This window comes from Eimeria necatrix, genomic scaffold, assembly GCF_000499385.1.
Source record: "Eimeria necatrix Houghton genomic scaffold, Enh_scaff150, whole genome shotgun sequence".
Taxonomy (NCBI): Eukaryota; Apicomplexa; class Conoidasida; order Eucoccidiorida; family Eimeriidae; genus Eimeria; species Eimeria necatrix.
In genome coordinates, this window is record NW_013652214.1 from 49,350 (window position 1) to 67,758 (window position 18,409).

The 18,409-nt window shown below is 57.7% G+C and overlaps 8 protein-coding genes across 8 annotated transcripts; 6 read left to right on the forward strand and 2 right to left on the reverse strand.

The window, feature by feature from the left end:
* Positions 1-3,062: 3,062 nt before the first annotated feature.
* ENH_00015970 (hypothetical protein) lies at positions 3,063-4,482 on the reverse strand (the record flags this gene model as incomplete). The annotated part of the gene is made up of 3 exons (XM_013579166.1): positions 3,063-3,729; positions 3,832-3,993; positions 4,109-4,482. 3 exons carry the CDS (start codon positions 4,480-4,482, stop codon positions 3,063-3,065), a joined length of 1,203 nt encoding a protein of 400 aa, XP_013434620.1.
* A 255-nt stretch (positions 4,483-4,737) lies between these two features.
* Positions 4,738-5,373, forward strand: ENH_00015980 (hypothetical protein; the record flags this gene model as incomplete). Its single annotated transcript, XM_013579167.1, has 2 exons — positions 4,738-5,089; positions 5,288-5,373. 2 exons carry the CDS (start codon positions 4,738-4,740, stop codon positions 5,371-5,373), a joined length of 438 nt encoding a protein of 145 aa, XP_013434621.1.
* Positions 5,374-5,505: 132 nt separating this feature from the next.
* ENH_00015990 (hypothetical protein) lies at positions 5,506-7,346 on the forward strand (the record flags this gene model as incomplete). The annotated part of the gene is made up of 3 exons (XM_013579168.1): positions 5,506-5,933; positions 6,192-6,486; positions 6,957-7,346. 3 exons carry the CDS (start codon positions 5,506-5,508, stop codon positions 7,344-7,346), a joined length of 1,113 nt encoding a protein of 370 aa, XP_013434622.1.
* Positions 7,347-8,070: 724 nt separating this feature from the next.
* On the forward strand, positions 8,071-9,187 carry ENH_00016000 (hypothetical protein, conserved; the record flags this gene model as incomplete). The annotated part of the gene is made up of 2 exons (XM_013579169.1): positions 8,071-8,624; positions 8,782-9,187. 2 exons carry the CDS (start codon positions 8,071-8,073, stop codon positions 9,185-9,187), a joined length of 960 nt encoding a protein of 319 aa, XP_013434623.1.
* Positions 9,188-9,864: 677 nt separating this feature from the next.
* On the forward strand, positions 9,865-10,806 carry ENH_00016010 (hypothetical protein; the record flags this gene model as incomplete). The annotated part of the gene is made up of 2 exons (XM_013579170.1): positions 9,865-10,138; positions 10,493-10,806. 2 exons carry the CDS (start codon positions 9,865-9,867, stop codon positions 10,804-10,806), a joined length of 588 nt encoding a protein of 195 aa, XP_013434624.1.
* Positions 10,807-11,580: 774 nt separating this feature from the next.
* Positions 11,581-13,728, forward strand: ENH_00016020 (inositol monophosphatase, putative; the record flags this gene model as incomplete). Its single annotated transcript, XM_013579171.1, has 5 exons — positions 11,581-11,703; positions 11,965-12,016; positions 12,595-12,684; positions 12,978-13,024; positions 13,297-13,728. 5 exons carry the CDS (start codon positions 11,581-11,583, stop codon positions 13,726-13,728), a joined length of 744 nt encoding a protein of 247 aa, XP_013434625.1.
* Positions 13,729-15,803: 2,075 nt separating this feature from the next.
* ENH_00016030 (hypothetical protein) lies at positions 15,804-16,166 on the reverse strand (the record flags this gene model as incomplete). Its single annotated transcript, XM_013579172.1, has 1 exon — positions 15,804-16,166. One exon carries the CDS (start codon positions 16,164-16,166, stop codon positions 15,804-15,806), a length of 363 nt encoding a protein of 120 aa, XP_013434626.1.
* Positions 16,167-16,226: 60 nt separating this feature from the next.
* Positions 16,227-17,975, forward strand: ENH_00016040 (inner membrane complex protein IMC3, putative; the record flags this gene model as incomplete). Its single annotated transcript, XM_013579173.1, has 1 exon — positions 16,227-17,975. The coding sequence occupies one exon, from the start codon at positions 16,227-16,229 to the stop codon at positions 17,973-17,975; it is 1,749 nt and encodes a 582-aa protein (XP_013434627.1).
* Positions 17,976-18,409: the final 434 nt, after the last annotated feature.

The following is an 18,409-nucleotide window of genomic DNA, read 5'->3' on the forward strand; positions in this document are numbered from 1 at the left end:
TGCTGCTGCTGCTTGTGCGGACGCTGCTGGAGGTGCTGAGGATGCTGCTCGTGCGCCTGCTGCAGCTGCCGCTGCCTTGCCGCTGATGCAGATGCTGCGCACGCCGTTGCCGCTGCTGCCGCGCTGCTGCCTCTGCCGCTGCCGCTGCTGCTGCTGCTGCTGCTGCTGCTGCTGCTGCATGTGCGTATTCCGGGGAAGCGCGCTGCGGTGGCAGGCGGAAGTACGATGAAGAGAAGACGACAGTGGTGTACGTGACCAGCGGCGGCGCGGCACTGACTCTGGAAGATGTGTTTTGCAAAATGGGCTTAAATGCCTACGCAGCTTCCGTGGACTTGCTGGGAGTGCATGCACTGGGCTCTTGCTTTCAACGCTTTGACCTCTTCAACCAAAAGTATAATCCTTTTGGCCAGCGAGCCCTCAGAGATGTCTTTCTCAAGACGGACAACCACATCAAGGGTCAGCAGCAAAGCAGGCTTCTCTTTTAAACACCAACTTGACTTCAAGTCCTGCTTTGCTTCTTAAACGCCGGCTTCTCTTTAAATCCAGCTTTTTCTCGAACAAGAACTTCTCTTTAAAGCCGACTTCTTCTCTTTAAACCCAAACATCTTCTCTTTAAACCCGAACTTCTCTTTAAATCCAACTTCTTCTCTTTAAACCCAAACTTCTTCTCTTTAAACCCGAACTTCTCTTTAAAGCCGACTTCTTCTCTTTAAACCCGAACCTCTTCCTTTTAAATCCAGCTTCTTCTCTTTAAACACGAACTTCTTTTCCTTAAACCCGAAGTTCTTCTCTTAAAACACAAACTTCTTTTCTTAAACACGAACTTATCTTTAAATCCAACTTCTTTGCCTAAACCCAAACTTCTTTTCTTTGAGCCGATCTTCTTTTCTTTAATCCCAACTTCTCTTTAAACTCGAACTTCTTCTCTTTTAACCCGACTTCTTTCCTTTAAACCCAACTTCTTTTCTTTAAACCCGAACTTCTCTTTCAACCCGAACTTCTTTTCTTTTACCCCGAAATTCTTTTCTTTAACCCCAAACTTTTCCTCTTTAAACCCGAACTTCTTCTTTCTTCTTTTTCTTCATTTTGCACTCAGTGTTCATGCTTTCTTGCTTTCCACTTTTTCAAGGCGCTGTTGTCCACTTTTTTTCCTTGTGCGCGCTGATCTCATATTAATTTCATGTTTTTAAAAACTTCAGTGTTTATTATTAAATAGACTTAATTTCATGTTTTTTAAGATTCTAATATTTATTATTAAATGGAATTGAAAGCAAACTTGTGAAATAATTGTCAAGGTCCAAATGTCCTCGCGTTTGCCACTGACTTCGAAACAGGAATTGCAAACTGAATGGAATCGTTTTTGCAAAATGTTGCAAAGTGGAAATTTTCATGTCAAGTTCAAAATACTTTATTTGAATTGTGTTCAATTCACAAAATCCTTTATTTGAATTGTGCTCAATTCACCATCAATCCCGAAACGAAAAGGCAATCAGAGCCCTTTCGCAGGAACATTTCGCAACGTGCTGCTGCTGCTGCTGCCGCTGCTGCTGCCGCTGCTGCCGCTGCTGCTGCTGCTGCTGCTGCGGGGCGCAGGCCGCTTCCTGGCGGAGCTGACGAAGGAAGTGATCAAAGACCTGGAGCAGCGGCGCTACCAGCAAGTGGAGTGGCGGCTTTCCATTTACGGCAGCCACAAAGACGAGTGGAGCCGCCTGGCCAGTTGGGTCATAGACAACCAGCTCGTTTCCGTCCGCGTCCGCTGGCTCATTCAGGTGCCCCGGTGAGGCCCCGCTGCTGCTGCTGCTGCTGCTGCTGCTGCTGCTGCTGCTGCTGCTGCTGCTGCTGCTGCTGCTGCTGCTGATTCTGCTGCTGCTGCTGCTGCTGCTGCTGCTGCTGCTGCTGCTGCTGCTGCTGCTGCTGCTGCTGCTGCTGCTGTGCTGCTGCTGCTTAGTCTAGCGGCAGCGCTCTGCTCGGCTTTTCGGCCTTGGGCCGCCCTGCTGCTGCTGCTGCTGCTGCTGCTGCTTGTCTGCTGCTTCCGTATTGGCAGCAGGCGGCGCTGCTGCAGCCTGGCCTGCGCTGCAGCTTGTATTACGTCTACCGCATGCGCGGCCAAGTCAAGAGCTTCGGAGATATGCTGGAAAACATTTTCGGGCCTCTCTTTGAGGCTGCATGCAGCCCCAGCAAACACCCCAAGATCTTCCAGCTGCTGCAGCAGGCAAGTCCGGGCAGCAGCGGGAAGATCTCTACCGCCCCTCAGCTGCTGCCTCTGCGCTCTTCTTCCAGCTGCTGCTCCGCTGCTCCTCTTTGCCGCGCCCTCCCCTGCATGCATGCATGCATGCATGCATGCATGCATGCATGCATGCACGCATGCAGCTGCATGCACTAGTGCTTTTATGCATGCCTGAAGCCATCATGCATGCAACGACACCATGCACGCGTGCTTGCACTCCCAAGCAGCCGCAAGCCCCCGCAACTTCAAATGCATGCACCCACGCATGCATTCGTGCATGCATTTGTGCATGCATGCATGCATGCATGCATGCATTTGTGCATGCATGCATGCATGCGTTTGTGGGTGCAGGTGGTGGGGTGGGACTCTGTGGACGACGAGTCGCATGTGTCGAAGTACACGATGGAGGGCGGCGAGCTGCCGCCGCCCGAACTTTGGGTCTCTGCCGATAATCCGCCTTACTCTTATTGGGGCTTTTACATGCATGCAAACATCCGGGCCCTCAACAGGCTGCTCTACCTGCAGGGCATTCGCCCCCTCGAGTTCAGGTGCGGCCCCAGCCGGGGGTTTAGGGTTTAGGGTTTAGGGTTTAGGGTTTAGGGTTTAGGGTTTGGGGTTTGGGGTTTAGGGTTTGGGGTTGGGGGGGAGGCGTGGCCCCGCGGTCTAGCGTGTAGAACGCCGTCAAGCAGCAGGGCCTGCGGGCTAGGGTCTAGGGTTTGGGCAGCAAGTCTGGAGAACACCAGCGAGCCACAGGGTTTAGGGTTTAGGGTTTAGGGTTTAGGCGCGGCGTCTGGCTAGCTGCTGGGCCTGCTTCTAGCTTAGTCCAGCGCCCATTTCAGCGAGCTGCTGCTGCGCAGCAGCAGAACCTGTCCCGGGGCCCCGCGGGGCCCCGACGGAGCCCCCTGGGGGCTCCCCGGGGGCCCCCGGACGCGCAAACGAGGAACGCCCAGTGCGAGTGGTGCAGCCCAGGCCGCACTGCGGGGAAGCCGGGAGCGTCTCGCACTTGGCGACGATGTTTCTGTTGGCCCGCGGAGTCAATCATGGGATTTTGTTGAAGAAGAGCCCCGTGCTGCAGTACCTCTTCTACCTGCAGCAAATTGGAATTGCCATGTCTCCCCTCTCCAACAACGCGCTTTTCCTCGAAGTTGGTGCGCCCCCGCTGCTGCTGCTGCTGCTGCTGGTATTGCTGCTGCTGCTGCTGCTGCTGCTGCTGCTGGTATTGCTGCTGCTGCTGCTGCTGCTGGTATTGCTGGTGCTGGTGCTGGTGCTGCTGCTGCTGCTGCTGCTGGTATTGCTGGTGCTGGTGCTGCTGCTGCTGGGATTGCTGGTGCTGGTGCTGCTGCTGCTGCTGCTGCTGGTGTTGGTGCCGCTGCTGCTGCTGGTGTTGCTGCTGCTGTTGCTGTTTCTGTCGCTCCTGCTGGCGCTTGTAGAGGTGCCTCTTAAAACCGATGCATTTGCCAGCTACTGCTGTGCTGCTGACATTGCTGCTGCTGCTGCTGCTGCTGCAGCAAAAAATCCTTTGTATTTATTCTTCAAGATTGGACTCAATGTTTCTCTATCTACTGATGACCCGCTGATGTTTCACTTCACTGACGAGCCCTTACTGGAGGAGTACTCTCTCGCTGCGGTACTGCTGCTGCCACTGCTGCTGCTGCCGCTGCTGCTGCTGCTGTTGCTGCTGCTGCTGCACGCGCTCGTTTCCGCTGGTGATATGGTGCTGCAGTGCGGGACATCGGTGCAGTCTGCTGCTGCTGCTGCTGCTGCTCCTCTGTGATGCGTCGCTACCGTCGGATCAGTTCTTTGTCCTGCTGCTGCTGCTGCTGCTGCATGAACTGCCGCTGCTGTTTGCTGCTGCTTGCTGCAGCACTACTGGAAGCTCACGCCGGTTGACCTGTGCGAGCTGGCCCGCAATTCGGTGCTGCAGAGGTCAGCTGCTGCTGTAGTAAGAGCAGCAGCAGCAACTGCTGCTGCTGATTCCGTTGCTGCTGCAGCTCTTGTTGTTTTTGCCGATATTGCTGCTGTTGGCGCAGCTCCGTGTTGCCTGCACTTGCTGCTTTTGCTGCTGCTGGTCTTGACGTCCCTGCTGTCCCTGCACTGAGCTGCTGCTGGCGAGCCCCTTGCTGTTGCTGCTGCTGCTGCTGCTGCTGCTGCTGCAGCGGGTTTGAGGACGAGTACAAGGCACACTGGCTGGGCCCGAAGTTTCGGCTGCCAGGCAAGAGAGGGAACTGCATGCGCCAGTCTAACGTCAGCGACATCAGGCTGCAGTACAGGTGCTGCTGCTGCTGCTGCTGCTGCTGCTGCTGCTGCTTTTGCTGCTGCCTCTGCTGCTGCTTGGGCCCCAGGGGTCGCTCACTGCAAGAGAACTCTAAGTAACCATGCGGGCTATTGCTTCTGCATCTGTGTCTGTTGTCCTGTTTTAGAGCTGCTGCTGCTGCTGCTACTAATGCCTGTGTTGCTGCTGCTGCTGCTGCTGCTGCAGAGAAGATACGCTGCGGGATGAGTTGTCTTACATGCACGACGTGCTGGCTCTGCGTCTGGCATTCCCCGACGGGGCCCCCGCAGAAGCAGCAGCAGCAGTTTGTTCCTCTTGCAGCAGCGTCAGTGCAGCAGGGCAGCAGCAGCAGCTGCTGCTGCACCGCCAGGTGTCTGCTGCTCCTGACTGCGCCCCTTGCAGCAGCTCCGTGCCGGAGGGCAGCACACCCGAAGCAACACTAGAGGCAGCAGCAGCAAAAGCTCTGCTGCTGCAAGTGGCAAAGGAAGTGTCCTCAGTCACTGATGGTAACCGCGGCAGCAGCAGCAGCAGCAGCAGCAGCAGCAGCAGCAGCAGTGCAGCAGCAGCGACAGACGAGGGAGAAGCTGGGGGTAAGCGCTGCGCTTGTTCTGCTGCAGCACTGGCAGTAGCAGCTGCAGCTACAGACTGCGTACATGCTTGTGGCTCTCCACAACGGCAGCAGCAGCTGCTGCTGCCGCTGCTGCTGCTGCTGCCGGTGCTGCTGCAGTGTGCTGCTGCACCAAGTGCATGTACACCCCAGCTCCTCCCTGCTGCCTCTGTCTCCTCAGGCAGTCAAAGTGCTGCCGACCGCTACAGCAAAGGGGCCCCCCTTCTTGTAGGTAATTACGGGGACAGCGGCAACGCTACATTCTAGAGCAGCAGCAGCAGCAGCAGCAGCAGCAGAAGCAGCAACAAAAAGCAGCAGCAGCAGCCGCAGCAGCAGTTGCAGCTTCGGGTCCACTGGGCAGGGCCCAATGGACGCAATGCACATTCGCGGCGGCGTCTCATGAGACGCAGCAGCAGCACGGGAAAACAAATGGGCTTTGAAGTGAAAGCAGTTGCAGCAGAAGCTGCTGCTGCTGCTGCTGCTGCTGCTGCTGCAGCAGCAGCAGAGTTCACAACTGCACTCCCTGTGCTGCTGTGGAACGGCGCAGAGTTCCTCCTGCCCGTTTCTGCAGATTCAAAGAACGGGGCTGCACCAGCCACCCCAGCAGCAGCAGCAGACTATTTGCTGCTGCTGCTGCTGCTGCTGCTGCTGCTACTGCAGCTTCTTTTGTCTCAGCAGAAGTCTCTGTTATACTTGGCCATCATAAATCGGATGGCATCCATCGTCGCCACTTCCTGCGAAACCGGCACACAGTTCGACGCAGTTGCTGCTGCATTGCTGTTGCTGCTGCTGCTGCTGCTGCTGCTGCTGCTGCTGCTGCTGCTGCTGTTGCTGCTGCTCGGCTAACCTTCGCGTAGTCGTAAGTTCTTTCGAGCGCTTTTTCCTTGGGCGTGTCCTTGGGTCCAGGAAGGGCCGTGTCCATGTCCCGCTGCTGCTGCTTCTGCTGCTGCTGCTGCTGCTGCTGCTGCTTGCTGCGGAGATACTCCACTGAGCCCCTGCTGCTGTCGCTGCATGCAACAGAGCTGTCGGGCCAGGGCACTATGACGCCGCTGCGGCGGGCGACACGGACTGCAGCAAACTCGCAGGCCAGCAGCAGCAGCAGCAGCAGCACTTCTTTCAATTTCAAACAAAAATAAATGCTTTTATTCCCTTTTTTCTCCTTTTTGCTGCACTTATATCTGCGGCAGCAGCGCGAAACTAAGCAGCAAAAAGAACAAGAGAAAGACGAAAACTGAAAGGAAGATTGAGCTGCAGAAGAGGACCAAACGCCGCAGCAGCAGCAAAACGCGCAGCAGCAGCGGCAGCAGCAGCAGCAGCGGCGCCAGCCAGTCTTTGCTTCTTTACCCGGTGCGCCCCTTTCGTCTCTCCGCAGGGCCAGGCGTGTCGGGATCCTGCTCCAGCAGCAGCAGCAGCAGCAGCAGCAGCAGCAGCAGCAGCAGCAGAGTGTACATACGCCCCACCAGCGCCAGTTTTCCCGCCGCCCCTTGCCATTTGGGGGCCCTTTGGGGGCCCTTTGGGGGCCCTTTGGGGGCCCTTTGGGGGCCCTTTGGGGGCCCTTTGGGGGGCCCCGTGAAGTTCCTTTTTGGGCCTCTCGGGGCCTCTTGGGGCCCCAGGGGCCCCCCAAAGACCCCAAAGGAGCCCGCAGAGGCCCCTCCAGCGCCCCTTGGGGGGCCCCTGGGGGGCCCCTGGGGGACTTCTGGGGGGCTCTTGACGGGGGCCCCTTGAGCGCCTTCTGGGGCCCTCAAGAGCCCCCAGGGGGCCCTTTTAAGGCCCCTAGGGGCCCCCGAAAGCCTCAAAGGCCCCCACAGAACCCTTTAGGGGCCCCTGGGGGCCCCCAAGAGCCTCCTAAGTCCCCAAGGGCTCCCATAGGGGCCCCTTGGGGGACCTCAGGAGCCTCCAGGGCCTCCACTACCCCCTGGGGCCCCCACGGGGGCCCTTTGGGGGCACCCGAAAGCCCCATGAGCCCCCTTGGGGGCCCTTTGGGGGCCCCCAAGAGCCCCCAAGGCCCCTATGGGGGCCCTTTGGGGGCCCCCAGGGCCCATACGGGGGCCCCTGGGGGCCCCCAGGGGGCCCCCAAAAGCCCTGAAAAGATATTGGTTTGCTGCTTACTCTGTGACGGGGTCGATGAGCATTGCGTTGGAAACATGCAAAAGGCCAGCGACCTTCACTTGATTGCCTTCTGCGTCTTTTATGAATCTCTGAAGTTCATAAAAAGAAGAAATAAATTAAAAATAAATTAAAAGAGGAATAAAAAAATAAAAATGAATTAAAAGAGGAAATAAATAAATAAAAATGAAATAGAAGAGGAAATAAATGAAAAGAAATGAATTAAAAGAGGAAATAAATGAAAAGAAATGAATTAAAAGAGGAAATAAATTGAAGGAAATGAATTAAAAGAAGAATAAATAAAAGAAAATGAATTAAAAGAGGAATAAATAAAAGGAAATGAACTAAAAGAGGAATAAATAAAAAGATGAAATAATTAAAAGATGAAATAAATAAAAAGATGAAATAAAATTAAAGGAGGAAACAAATTAAAAGATGAAATAATTAAAATGAAAATATGAAATAAAAACAAAGATGAAATAAAAATGAAAAGATGAAATAAATTTCAAGAGTGAAATTCAAAAAGATGAAACTAAAAAGATGAAATGAAATTAAATGAAATGAAATTGAAAAGATGAAATGAAATTTAAAAATGAAATAAAAATAAATAAATAAATTCAAAAAGGTGAAATGAAATGTTTTTGGTTTGTCCAGGAGTAATAAGATGGAGTGGAATGGAAAGAAATCAAATAATATGCTTTTTCTGCTAATTGCCCCTGTCCGCAGCAGCAGCAGCAGCAGCAGCAGCAGCAGCAGCAGCAGCAGCAACAGCAGCAGCAGCAGCAGCAGCAGCAATTTGTTTTGACCTCCTTCGCGCCTTCCACAGCAATTGCGTTTCGCATTTTGTCGATTTGCAAAATGCGGCCAACTGTTGACCGCCACTTCCCGCTTATTATCATTACCTGCAGCAGCAGCAGCAGCAGTAGCAGCAGCAGCAGCAGCAGCAGCAGCAGCAGCAGCAGCACAGCTCAGCGACAGTTCCTGCTGCTTTCAGCCGGCAACGCGTCCACCCCACCAACTCGTGCTGCAGCAGCTACTGCAGCAACAAATGCTGCTGCTGGAGCTGCGCACCTAGCAGCAGCAGCAGCAGCAGCAGCAGCAGCAGCAGCAGCAACAGCAGCAATGGCACCCCAAAAGGCAAACACAGCAGCAGCAACAGCAGCCAGAGCAGCCGCAGCAGCAGAAACGGAGTCCTCAATTCCAAACGCAGCAGCAGCAGAAGCAGCAGCAACAGCAGCAAAGGCAGGACATCCCCAAAGTCAAAGAAAGCAGCAGCAGCAGCACTCCCAGAATCAGACACACAGAATCAGATACAGCAGCAGCAGCAGCAGCAGAAGCAGCAGCAGCAGCAGCAGCAGCAGCAGCACCTTGTCTCCTGGCCTGAGCTTCCATTGCAGTATCCAGTTGCGGGGGTGGACAAACTTGAGGCCCCGTTGCTGCTGCAGCAAATGTGGCTGCTGCAGCGCCTGCACGCGTGCTGCTGCTGCTGCAGCCGATCCTGCTGCTGCTCCTGTTGCTGCTGCTCCTGTTGCTGCTGCTCCTTTTGCTGCTGCTGCTGCAGTTGCACAGCCACAGGCTGTGGGCCCCCAGGCCCGCAGCAGCAACGCCATTTGGGCCCGGAAGTTTCCCGCTGCTGCTGGGTTTGCTGCAGCAGCTACTGATGAGTTTGCTGCAGCAGCTGCTGCTGAGTTTGCTGCAACAGCTGCTGATGAGTTTGCTGCAGCAGCTGCTGCTAGGTTTGCTGCAGCAGCTGCTGCTGGGTTTGCTGCAGCAGCTGCTGCTGGCTTTGACGGGTCGGAAAGAGCTGCTGCTCTTTTCCCTGGCGGCAGTTCTGCTGCGACGCGAGCACGCGGACTGCCTCAGCAGCAGCAGCAGCAACAGCAACAGCAGCAGAAGCAACGGCAGCAGCAGCAGCAGCAGCAACAGCAGCAGCAACAGCAGCAGCAACAGCGCTGCGTCGCCTTCGAAGCTCTAAAGAGCTTGGCAGGCTTGCTTGCTGTCTGCAGCAGCAGCAAAAGCAGGCAGCTGCAACAGGAAGGCAGCACCGACACGCTGCTGCTGCTGCTGCTGCTGCTGCTGCTGCAGCAAACGGAGTGCACCTTCACCTAAACTTGTACCTTTAATTTCAATTTTTAAAATAAAATTGAAAATATAACACAAAAATATATATTAAGAAAGAGGGTCTTAACTGGGGCCTCATTAATGGGGCCCCGGGGGCCCCCGGGGCCCCCAGGGGGCCCCCAGGGCCCCCTGCAGCTTCTGACCTCCCAGCTGGTGGCCAGCAGCTGCTGCACACGGGGAGTTTTTCGTTCTTATTGCTTTTAGAATTAAATTAATTTAAATTATTTATCAATTTGTTCTTTTATTTAATTGGAATATCAGTGTGAGTGCGCAGCAGCAGCCGCTAGCCATCGGCAGCAGCAGCAGCAGCAACGCTTTGAGCTGCTGCTGCTGCGCCATCCCCCTCAGTCTTGCCCGCATCATGCGTCTTGCTGCTGCTGCTGCACCTGCTACCGTGTGCTGCTGCTGCTTCTGCAGTGTGCTGCTGCTGCCACCGTGTGCTGCTGCTGCTGCCGCTGTGTGCTGCTGCTGATGATGCGGTGTGTTGCTGCTGCTGCTGTTGCTGCTGCTGCTGCTGCAGCTCTAGAAGCCATGTCTGAATCAGAAGTTCGCCTCGAGTTTGTGCAGCAACTTGCCCGAGATGTGGAGCCCCTGATCATGGAGGGCTTCGGCTGCGGGTGTCGCAGCAGCAGCAGCAGCAGCAGCAGCAGCAGCAGCAGCAGCGGCAGCAGCAGCGGCAGCAGCAGCTGCGCCAGGACAAAGAGCTCAGCAGCAGATCTTGTTACAGAATATGACACGCGAGTGGAAGAGACTCTTAAAGAAAAAATAAGAGAAAAATTCCCCAGCCATTCCTTTTTCTGCGAAGGTTAGCTGCACCGCTGCTGCTGCTGCTGCTGCTGCTGCTGCTGTTGCTGCTGTTGCTGCTGCTGTTGTTGCTTCTGCTGTTGCGGAGGACTCAGCTGGCATTGCTGCTGCTCTTTGCTGCTGTTCGCTGTTGATGCGGTGCCGCTGCATTTTTTGCTGCTGCTGCTGCTGCTGCTTCCTCTGCTGCTGCTGCTGCTGCTGCTGCTGCTGCCCGTTTTTGCTCTGCCGCCATTGCTGCAGCGACTGCAGCTCCCCATGCTGCTACTGCTGCTGCTGCTTGCCCCCATGTTGCTGCTGCTGCTGCTGCAGTTGAATTTAATTATAATTAAATAATATTTTTTTTTTCCTTCCGCAGAATCTGTTACTCCAAACCAGAAGCTGACGGACGAGCCCACGTGGATTATTGACCCTGTCAGTGCTGCTGCTGCTGCAGCTGCTGCTGCTGCTGCTCCTGTTGTTGTTGTTCCTATTGCTGCTGCTGCTCCAGTTGCTGCTGCTGTTGCTGCTGCTGCCCTCGCTGCTGCCCCTTCTGCTGCTGCTGCTGCTGCGGCTCTTGCTGCCCTCGTTCGCGCGGCTGCCCTTCCAGCGGGAGCGTTGAGTCTCTCAAAGGATTCTGCTGCTGCTGCTGCTGCTGCTGCTGCTGCTGCTGCTGCTGCTGCTGCAGATTGACGGAACAACGAACTTCGTGCACGGCTTTCCCCTCACTTGTGGTAAGCTTCCTGCTGCTGCTGCTGCTGCTGCTGCTGCTGCTGCTGCTGCTGCTGTGGGCGCGGGCCTGCACTTGCTGCTGCAGCTTGCGCTGCCTTTCTTGCTGCTCCTCTCGGGTGTATGTACAGTCTCAATTGCCTTCTCCCGAAATAAAAAAGTTCTTCTCGGAGTTGTTTATTCTCCCTTAACTGTGAGTCAACGGGGGGCCCCTCGGGGGCCCCTGTGGGGGCCCACAGGGGCCCCTGTGGGACCTTGTGGGGCCCCGGGGGCCCCCAAAAGAAGTTTAAAGTGCTCATAAGAAGCAGAAGATGCCATTAAGCATTAATATGTCTTTTATGAATAAATAAAAAGTTAAATGCAACTAAAATTAATTAAAAATAAAAGCCATTTGTTTGCAATTTCACTCATCTCATATTTGCTGCACCACTGCGCCCCCAAGGGGCCCCTGGGGGCCCCAAAGCCCAGCGGCACCTGTAGGGTACTTGGCCTTTAAACTTAAAGGGGCCCCCGGGGGGCCCCCCGGGGCCCCAGGGGGGCCCCCTGGGGCCCCCGGGGGCCCCCTGGGGCCCCAGGGGGGCCCCCTAGGGCCCCAGGGGCCCCCCAGGTTCTGTATGGGTCTTGCGGGTTCGCGGTGGTCCATTTTGAGTGTCGTTTGGCTGGCTGGGTGGGCCCCTAATGCTGTTGCTGCTGCTGCTGCTGCTGCTGCTGCTGCTGCTGCTGCTGCTGCAGAAGGAAATGTTCAGCGCAGAAAGAGGCAAAGGGGCCCACCTTAACGGAGTGCCCATAAAGAGCTCGGGGTGTACAGACATTGGAGCGGCTCTTGCCTGTGTCTCTTTCGGCGTCTCCACGCTGCGGCAGGTGCGTCTCTGCTGCTGCTGCTGCTGCTGCTGCTGCTGCTGCTGCTGCTGCTGCTGCTGCTGCTGCTGGTGTTGCTTGTTGCTGCGCTGCTTCTCGCTGCTGCTGCAGCTGTTGCTTCGGCGGCAGCGGTGCTGCGTCGAGCCACCTGCCTACTGCTGTGTTGCTTTTGCCACTGCTGCTGCTGCTGCTGCTGCTGCTGCTGCTGCTGCTGCTGCTGCTGCTGGGCGCAAGGCCTCGCTTTGTGTGCTGCTCTGCATGCAGCTAGAAATAACAACAGACGAAACACGTCGGGCCTACCTCAAAAGATTTCAAGGTAAGCTTCACCTCACAAACCCAGGGGGCCCCCCAAGGGGGGCCCCCCAAGGGGGCCCCCCAAGGGGGGCCCCCCAAGGGGGGCCCCCCAAGGGGGGCCCCCCAAGGGGGGCCCCCCAAGGGGGGCCCCCCAAAGGGGGTTTACTTTAAAAGGGCCCCATTAGAGAGCCTCATCATGTGTTGTCATCAGGGGGCCCCATTATTCAGGGGGCCCCTCAGGGGTTTCCTCCAGGGGCCCCCAACAGGGGGGCCCCGCAGTGGTTCTTTCAGGGGGCCCCCAAAAGGGGCCCCAGGGGGCCCCCAAAAGGGGCCCCAGGGGTCCCCCAAAAGGGGCCCCAGGGGGCCCCCAAAAGGGGCCCCAGGGGGCCCCCAAAAGGGGCCCCAAGGGGCCCCTTCTTCTTGAGTTTATCTGTTCACCTTCTAGTTGGATCTGCAGTTAGAAGTGGCCTTATTAGTGTGTTTGTCAAACTTGTTTGCTGCTGTGCTTGTTTTGCTGCTGCTGCTTTTGCTGCTGCTGCTGCGCTTGCCGTGCTGCTGCTGCCTCTGCTGCTGCTGTTGCTGCTGCTGCTGCTGCTGCAGAATGCGTACTGAGCAATGTGGGTTATTTGACACTCAACTGTCTAGACATTCGACACATCGGCAGCACAGCAATGGAGCTGTGTTATCTCGGTAAGCTGGGGGTTTAGGGTTTAGGGTTTAGGGTTTAGGGTTTAGAGTTTAGGGTTTAGGGTTTAGGGTTTAAGGTTGTTGTTCCTTCTGCACTTGGTTACGCCGGGGCTATTCGTTTCCCCCAGAGCTGCTTTCTCTTTAGCGAGCTGCTGCAGTTGCTGCTGCTTTTGCTGCTGCTTTTGCTGCTGCTGTTGCTGCTGCTGTTGCTGCTGCTCTTGCTGCTGCTGTTGCTGCTGCTTGTACGGCTGCTGCTGCTGGCAGTTTCTTGTGTGCTGCCTGCTGCTTTGCTGCAGCTGCGGGCCGGCTGGACTGCTTAGTCACCTTTGGACCTAAGGAATGGGTAAGTCGAGGGTTTAGGGTTCAAGGGTTTAGGGTTTAGGGTTTAGGGTTTAGGGTTTAGGGTTTAGGGTTTAGGGTTTGTGGCATGCGAGAGGCTCAAGAAGCCACGCTGAAGGCTTCCAGCTGTAGCAGCAGCAACTCCAGGTGTACGTACACTCGTAGTTAAGTGGAGCTGCCCCTCAGAGCCTCAGGGGCGTCAAACTGCTGCAGCGCTAAACCCTAAACCCCAAACCCTAAACCCTAAACCCTTGCTGCTGCCTCCGCCTCGCGCAGGATCTTGCTGCTGGCTGTCTTATCTTGGAAGAGGCCGGCGCCGTCTGCAGCGTCCTGCGAGGCAACCAGCCCGTGAGCAGCAGCAGCAGCAGCAGCAGCAGCAGCAGCAGCAACACCTGCAGCAGCAGCACCTGCAGCCGCACCTGCAGCAGCAGCAGCCGCACCTGCAGCAGCAGCAGCCGCACCTGCAGCAGCAGCAGCAGCAGCCGCAGCAGCCTCGCATGCCAAGTAGAGGGCCACGAGACTATCTATTTGCTGCTGAAGTTTTCTTTTTTAATAATTAATTATTTTCTTTTTGCTTCATTTGCTTCTTGCTGCAGCTGGACTTGTCAAAACATGAAGTATTGGCTGCAGCAACACCGCAGCTGCTTTCAGTTTGTCTCAAACACCTCAAGTCGCCATAGTTGTCAGAGGCCCCCAGGGGCCCCCTAGGGGGCCCCTACAGGCCTTAGGGGCCCCTAGGGGGCCCCTTGGGGGCCCCTTGGGGGCCCCTAGGGGCCCCCTAAACCTCTAGGAACCCCCTAGGGGGCCCCTAGAGGGTTGTTGAGGGGCCCCTAGGGGCCCCCAGGGGCCCCTAGATAACCCCCAGGGGACCCCAGGGGCCCCCTAGGTGCCCTCAAGGGGCCCCAGGGGGCCCCCGGGGGCCCCCAAGGCTTGAGGGGCCTCTAAGGGCCCAGAATGAAGGGGCCCCCGACACAGAAGGGGGCCCCCTGGTACTTGGGGGGGCCCCCAAGTACCAGGGGGCCCCCTCTTCGGATTTTGGCTGCCAAGACCCCACAAAGGGTCCTTTTGGGGCAACTGCCCCACAGGGAACTTAAAGTGAACTTGGGGGCCCCCAACACCAAGGGGCCCCGGGGGCCCCTCTTGTGCCAAGGAACTGGGGGCCCCGGGGGCCCCTGTTTGGCCCTAGGGGCTGGGGTGCCCCGGGGCCCCCTCTTGTGCCAAGGGACTGGGGGCCCCCGGGGGCCCCTGTTGTGCCAGGTACCTGGGGGCCCCCGGGGCCCCTAATGTGAAAAGCAGCTGGGGAACCCCGGGGGCCCCCCGGGGTCCCTAATGTGGAAAGGGGCGGGGGCCCCCCGGGGGGCCCCTAGTCTGGAAAGGGTATAGGGGCCCCCAGGGGCCCCTAATGTTACGAGGGTCTGGGGGCCCCTGTTGCTGCTGTGTGTGCGCTGGGGCTTCAAAAGCCGCTGCGGGCTTTTGTGGGGTTGAGCTGGGGTGTACGTACACCCCAAGTTTGGTGGCCCCGAGGAAATCTGCTGCTGGGCCCCAGGGGCCCCCCGAGCTGCTTAGGGGCCCCTGCAACTGCAGCAAAACCCTAAACCCTAAACCCTAAACCCTAAGTTTGGTTGTGAACGGAGGCAGCGAGGGAAGCCTCTGGCAGACAAAGAGCAGTTGAGTTAATGCTAAGCTCTAGCTGCTGCTCATTCTTTTTGACTAGGGTTTGTGGGCTCTAGGGGCCCCAGTGTGGCTGCAGGGGCCCTCGAGTAAACCCTAAAAGCAAGCAAACCCTAAACCCTAAACCCTAGGAGCTGCTTTGCCCGCGCCGCCAGCTGCAGGCGCCTTGGGCGGAGTTGCAAGTGCGCAAAGTCTTTAAAGAGTTTTAATTGTGAAGAGCTGCTGGCCGAGTGGTTTGCAGCGGCGAGGCTGCGGTGTACGTACACCGCGTGGGCTGTGGGCGGCAGCGGCCGCGGCGAGGCGCAGTGTCTAGACACCTGGGGAGCTTCTGGGAGCGCCAGAATGCACTCGAAGAACTTTAAATAATAAAAAAGTGTTGAAGTTTCGAAGCTGCTGCGAAAGGCGCGGCGGGAGGCTCTGCGGCGATCGGCGAGCGGAGCCAACTAGCTGTTGCGGGCGGCTGGCCGCAGGGCCTGGGGTGTACGTACACCCGATTAAAGGTGGAAAGCTCTATTTTTTGAGACTTTATTTCATTTTAAATTAATTTCTCCGGCAGGAAAGCTGCGTTGCGGCGCGGAGGGCGCGCGGCTGGCCGGGGCGCGGCGCGGCGTGCCCGTGGCTGTTTCGAGTTGGCGGCGGGAACCGGGGGGAAAGCTGCGGAAAGCAAAGCTTTGTGGCGGTCAAAAGTAATATTTATGCAAAGTTTGTTTGGAAATATAATTAAAAAGCGAAGGCGGGATTAAATTCGGGGTTCGAGCTCGTGGCCAGCCCCCCGCGGCGCGAGCTCGAGGCCGGCTGCTGCTGCCAGCAGTTCACGACGGCTCGATGCTGCAGCAGCAGCTGCTGCTCCATAATTTCCAAAGTGTTACAAAGTTTTGCCTTTTCTTTTTCTCCTTTTTCTCCGTTTAACAACAGAACTTTTCCAAGAAGTGCAGCTTCTCTCCGGCGTAGGCTTCGCGGGACCAAGTGGGTTTCGGGTGTATAGCCACCTCTGCATCCTGCGTGCATCGGCTGCGCTCCGCCGCCGCGATCTCGCCTTCATTTCCTTTTCTTTTGCCTTTTTTGTTTCTTTTTCGACAAAAGTGAAGAGTTTTTTGCATTTATTTCGCGTTTTAACTCCGAGTTTCGCGTTTGTTCCGCCTCCGACTCGCCGCGGCCGACGCGCGGGCTCGCGCGGCTGCGCCGCTCTTGCTGCTGCGTTTCGCGTTTGCTGCTGTTCGTTTTCCCTTTTGCGGCGTTTCTTTTGCTTTCTTTCGCCTTGCTGCTGCCTCTTGCTGCTTCTCTTCCCCTTTCTCTGGGTCCGCAGCTGCTGCTGCGCTGCTGCTGCGCTGCTGCTGCGCTGCTGCTGGTCCGCCGCTGGTCCGCCGCTGGTCCGCCGCTGGTCCTTGGCGGCTTTCGCCGGCTGCTGCTGCTGCTGCTGCTGCTGCTGTTTCTGGGGTTAGGGTCTCGGGGTGCGGCTGGCTGGGCTGAGCCATCCGCTGCTGCTGCTGCTGCTGCTGCTGCTGCTGCTGCTGCTGGTGTTTGCAGGCGCGAAAATGAACAAGAAGGAGGATGTGACCGCCCCTGGCGAGGGGGTGGACGTCCTCGTCCAGCCGCTGCCGCACCCTTCGCGTCCCGCGGACTTATCCGGCTTCGAGTTCCCGCAAGCCGCCTTCCAGCAGCAGCAGCAGCAGCAGCAGCAGCAGCAGCAGCAGCAGCAGCAGCAGCAGGAAGCGCAGCAGCACGAGGCCGACGAGTCGCCCGCGTCTCGCTCCGCGTTCCCCGGCTTCGGCGCCGCAACCGCCCCGCTGCACAGCACAGTGCCCTGCAGCAGCAGCAGCAGCAGCAGCAGCAGCAGCAGCAGCAGCAGCAGCAGGATTCCGCCGCAAGTAATGACAGCACTTGGCCCCATGCCGCTGCCAGCAGAGGTCCGCAGGCGCATCCCCGAGAAGTTCGTCGCGAGGCCAATTATTGAAGAAAGAGAAATTTACATCGCGAAAAAAGAAGTCCAAGAAAGAACCATCGAAGTGCCGCACGTGCACTACGCGCACAAGTTCGCTGCAGTGCCGCAGCGGCTGCGAGTGAAGAAGCTAATTCCGACTGTCACCGAAGTTGTCAAAGAAGTCCCCAAAGAGGTCTATAAACCAGTTGTTGAAGAGAAAATAATTGAAGTCCCGCAGGGGGTCAAATATGTCGAAGTCCCCGTCGAAGTCCCGTGTCTCTACCCCCCAAAGATCGTCCCCAAGCCCAAGGTCCAGCTGGTCGAAAGAGTGGTCCAGACCATTAGACCAGTGGTCAAGGAGGCGGTGGTGGAGGTGCCGCAGACAGTGGTCAAGCAAATCCCCAAGTTGAAGACTGTGGAGGTCCCTTACTACGTGCCTCGCTATGTGGAGAAGGTCATTGAAGTGCCTTACCAGCCTCCTGCTGCTGCTGCTGCTGCTGCTGCTGCTGCTGCTGCGCTGCCCCCCATCCTCAGCGGCGCTCTCCCTGCTGCTGTTGCTGCCAACTTGCTGCTGCCCTTCCGCCTCGGGCCGCTGCCGCTCTCCAGCTGCAACTCTTTGTCTTTGCCTTACGAGGCCAAGATCGACGTCCAGATAGCGCAGCAGCCCCACTTGCTGCTGCAGCAGCAGCAGCAGCAGCACAACCCCGCAGCCACGCTCGTCTCCCCCAGCAGCAGCAGCAGCAGCAGCAGCAGCAGCAGCAGCAGCAGCGGGGCCCCCATCGAGCTCGTGGAGGGCTTCAAGTGGGGCGCGCCGCCCAACGCCCCGCCGCTGAGCCCGCTGGCGCCCTTCTGCCCCCCCCCGGCGCCCGCGGGGGCCCCCCTGGGGGCCCCCCTGGGGGCCCCCCTGGGGGCCCCCTGGGGGCCCCCGGGGGCCCCCGGGGGCCCCCCGAGAGCCCTCGCGCCCGACGGAGACCCCCGGATGCCCCACATGCCCCCCCTGATGGTGACTTGCCCCCCAGAAGTCGGCCAAGTCAACTTCGCGGGCTTTGTTGCTGAACCCGACATCTTAACTCGGCAAGGAGTTATGGCCTACTCGGGCTTCCGCAGCAGCGGGAACTTCCAGCTGCTGTTTCCGCCGCTGCCGCCGCAGCCGGGGGTGCCCATGGACCCCCCGGGGACTCCTGACGTCCGCACGCTGCAGCAAACCAGCTGCTTCCTCCCCGAGCAGCAGCAGCAGCAGCAGCAGCTGCCTCAGCTGCAGCAAAAGGCACTCCAGATCCAGCAGGAGTACCTCGAACCCACCCCTGGCTGCTGCGGACAGCAGCCACCACCCCCAGCAGCGCCACCCGTCTACGAGCAGTAGAGAGCGAGCTTGGGGGCCCCCGGAGGGGTCTTGGGGGCCCCAGAGGGGTCTTGGGGGCCCCCGGAGGAGTCTTGGGGGCCCCAGAGGGGTTTTGGGGGCCCCGGAGGGGCCTTAGGGGCCCCGAGGGGGGGTCTTGGGGGCCCCGGAGGGGTCTCGGAGGGGCCCCGGAGGGGTCTTGGGGGCCCCAAGGGGGGCTCAGGGGGGCCCCTAGGGGGCCCCCAGATCTTTAGGGGCCCCGAAAGTCCTGAGGGGTGCCCAGGAGGGGCCCCTGGGGGCCCCCGAGAAGTTTATTTAATAAAAGGCTTTGGCTATTTAGTGGAGGGAGTGGCGTGTGTACAGGAGTGGAGATTTGTGGAAAAAAGATTAAATTGGATTATCTTTGACGCAAAATGCATGCGTTGTTGCTGCTGCTGTTCTGAACTTCACTTCTTTAT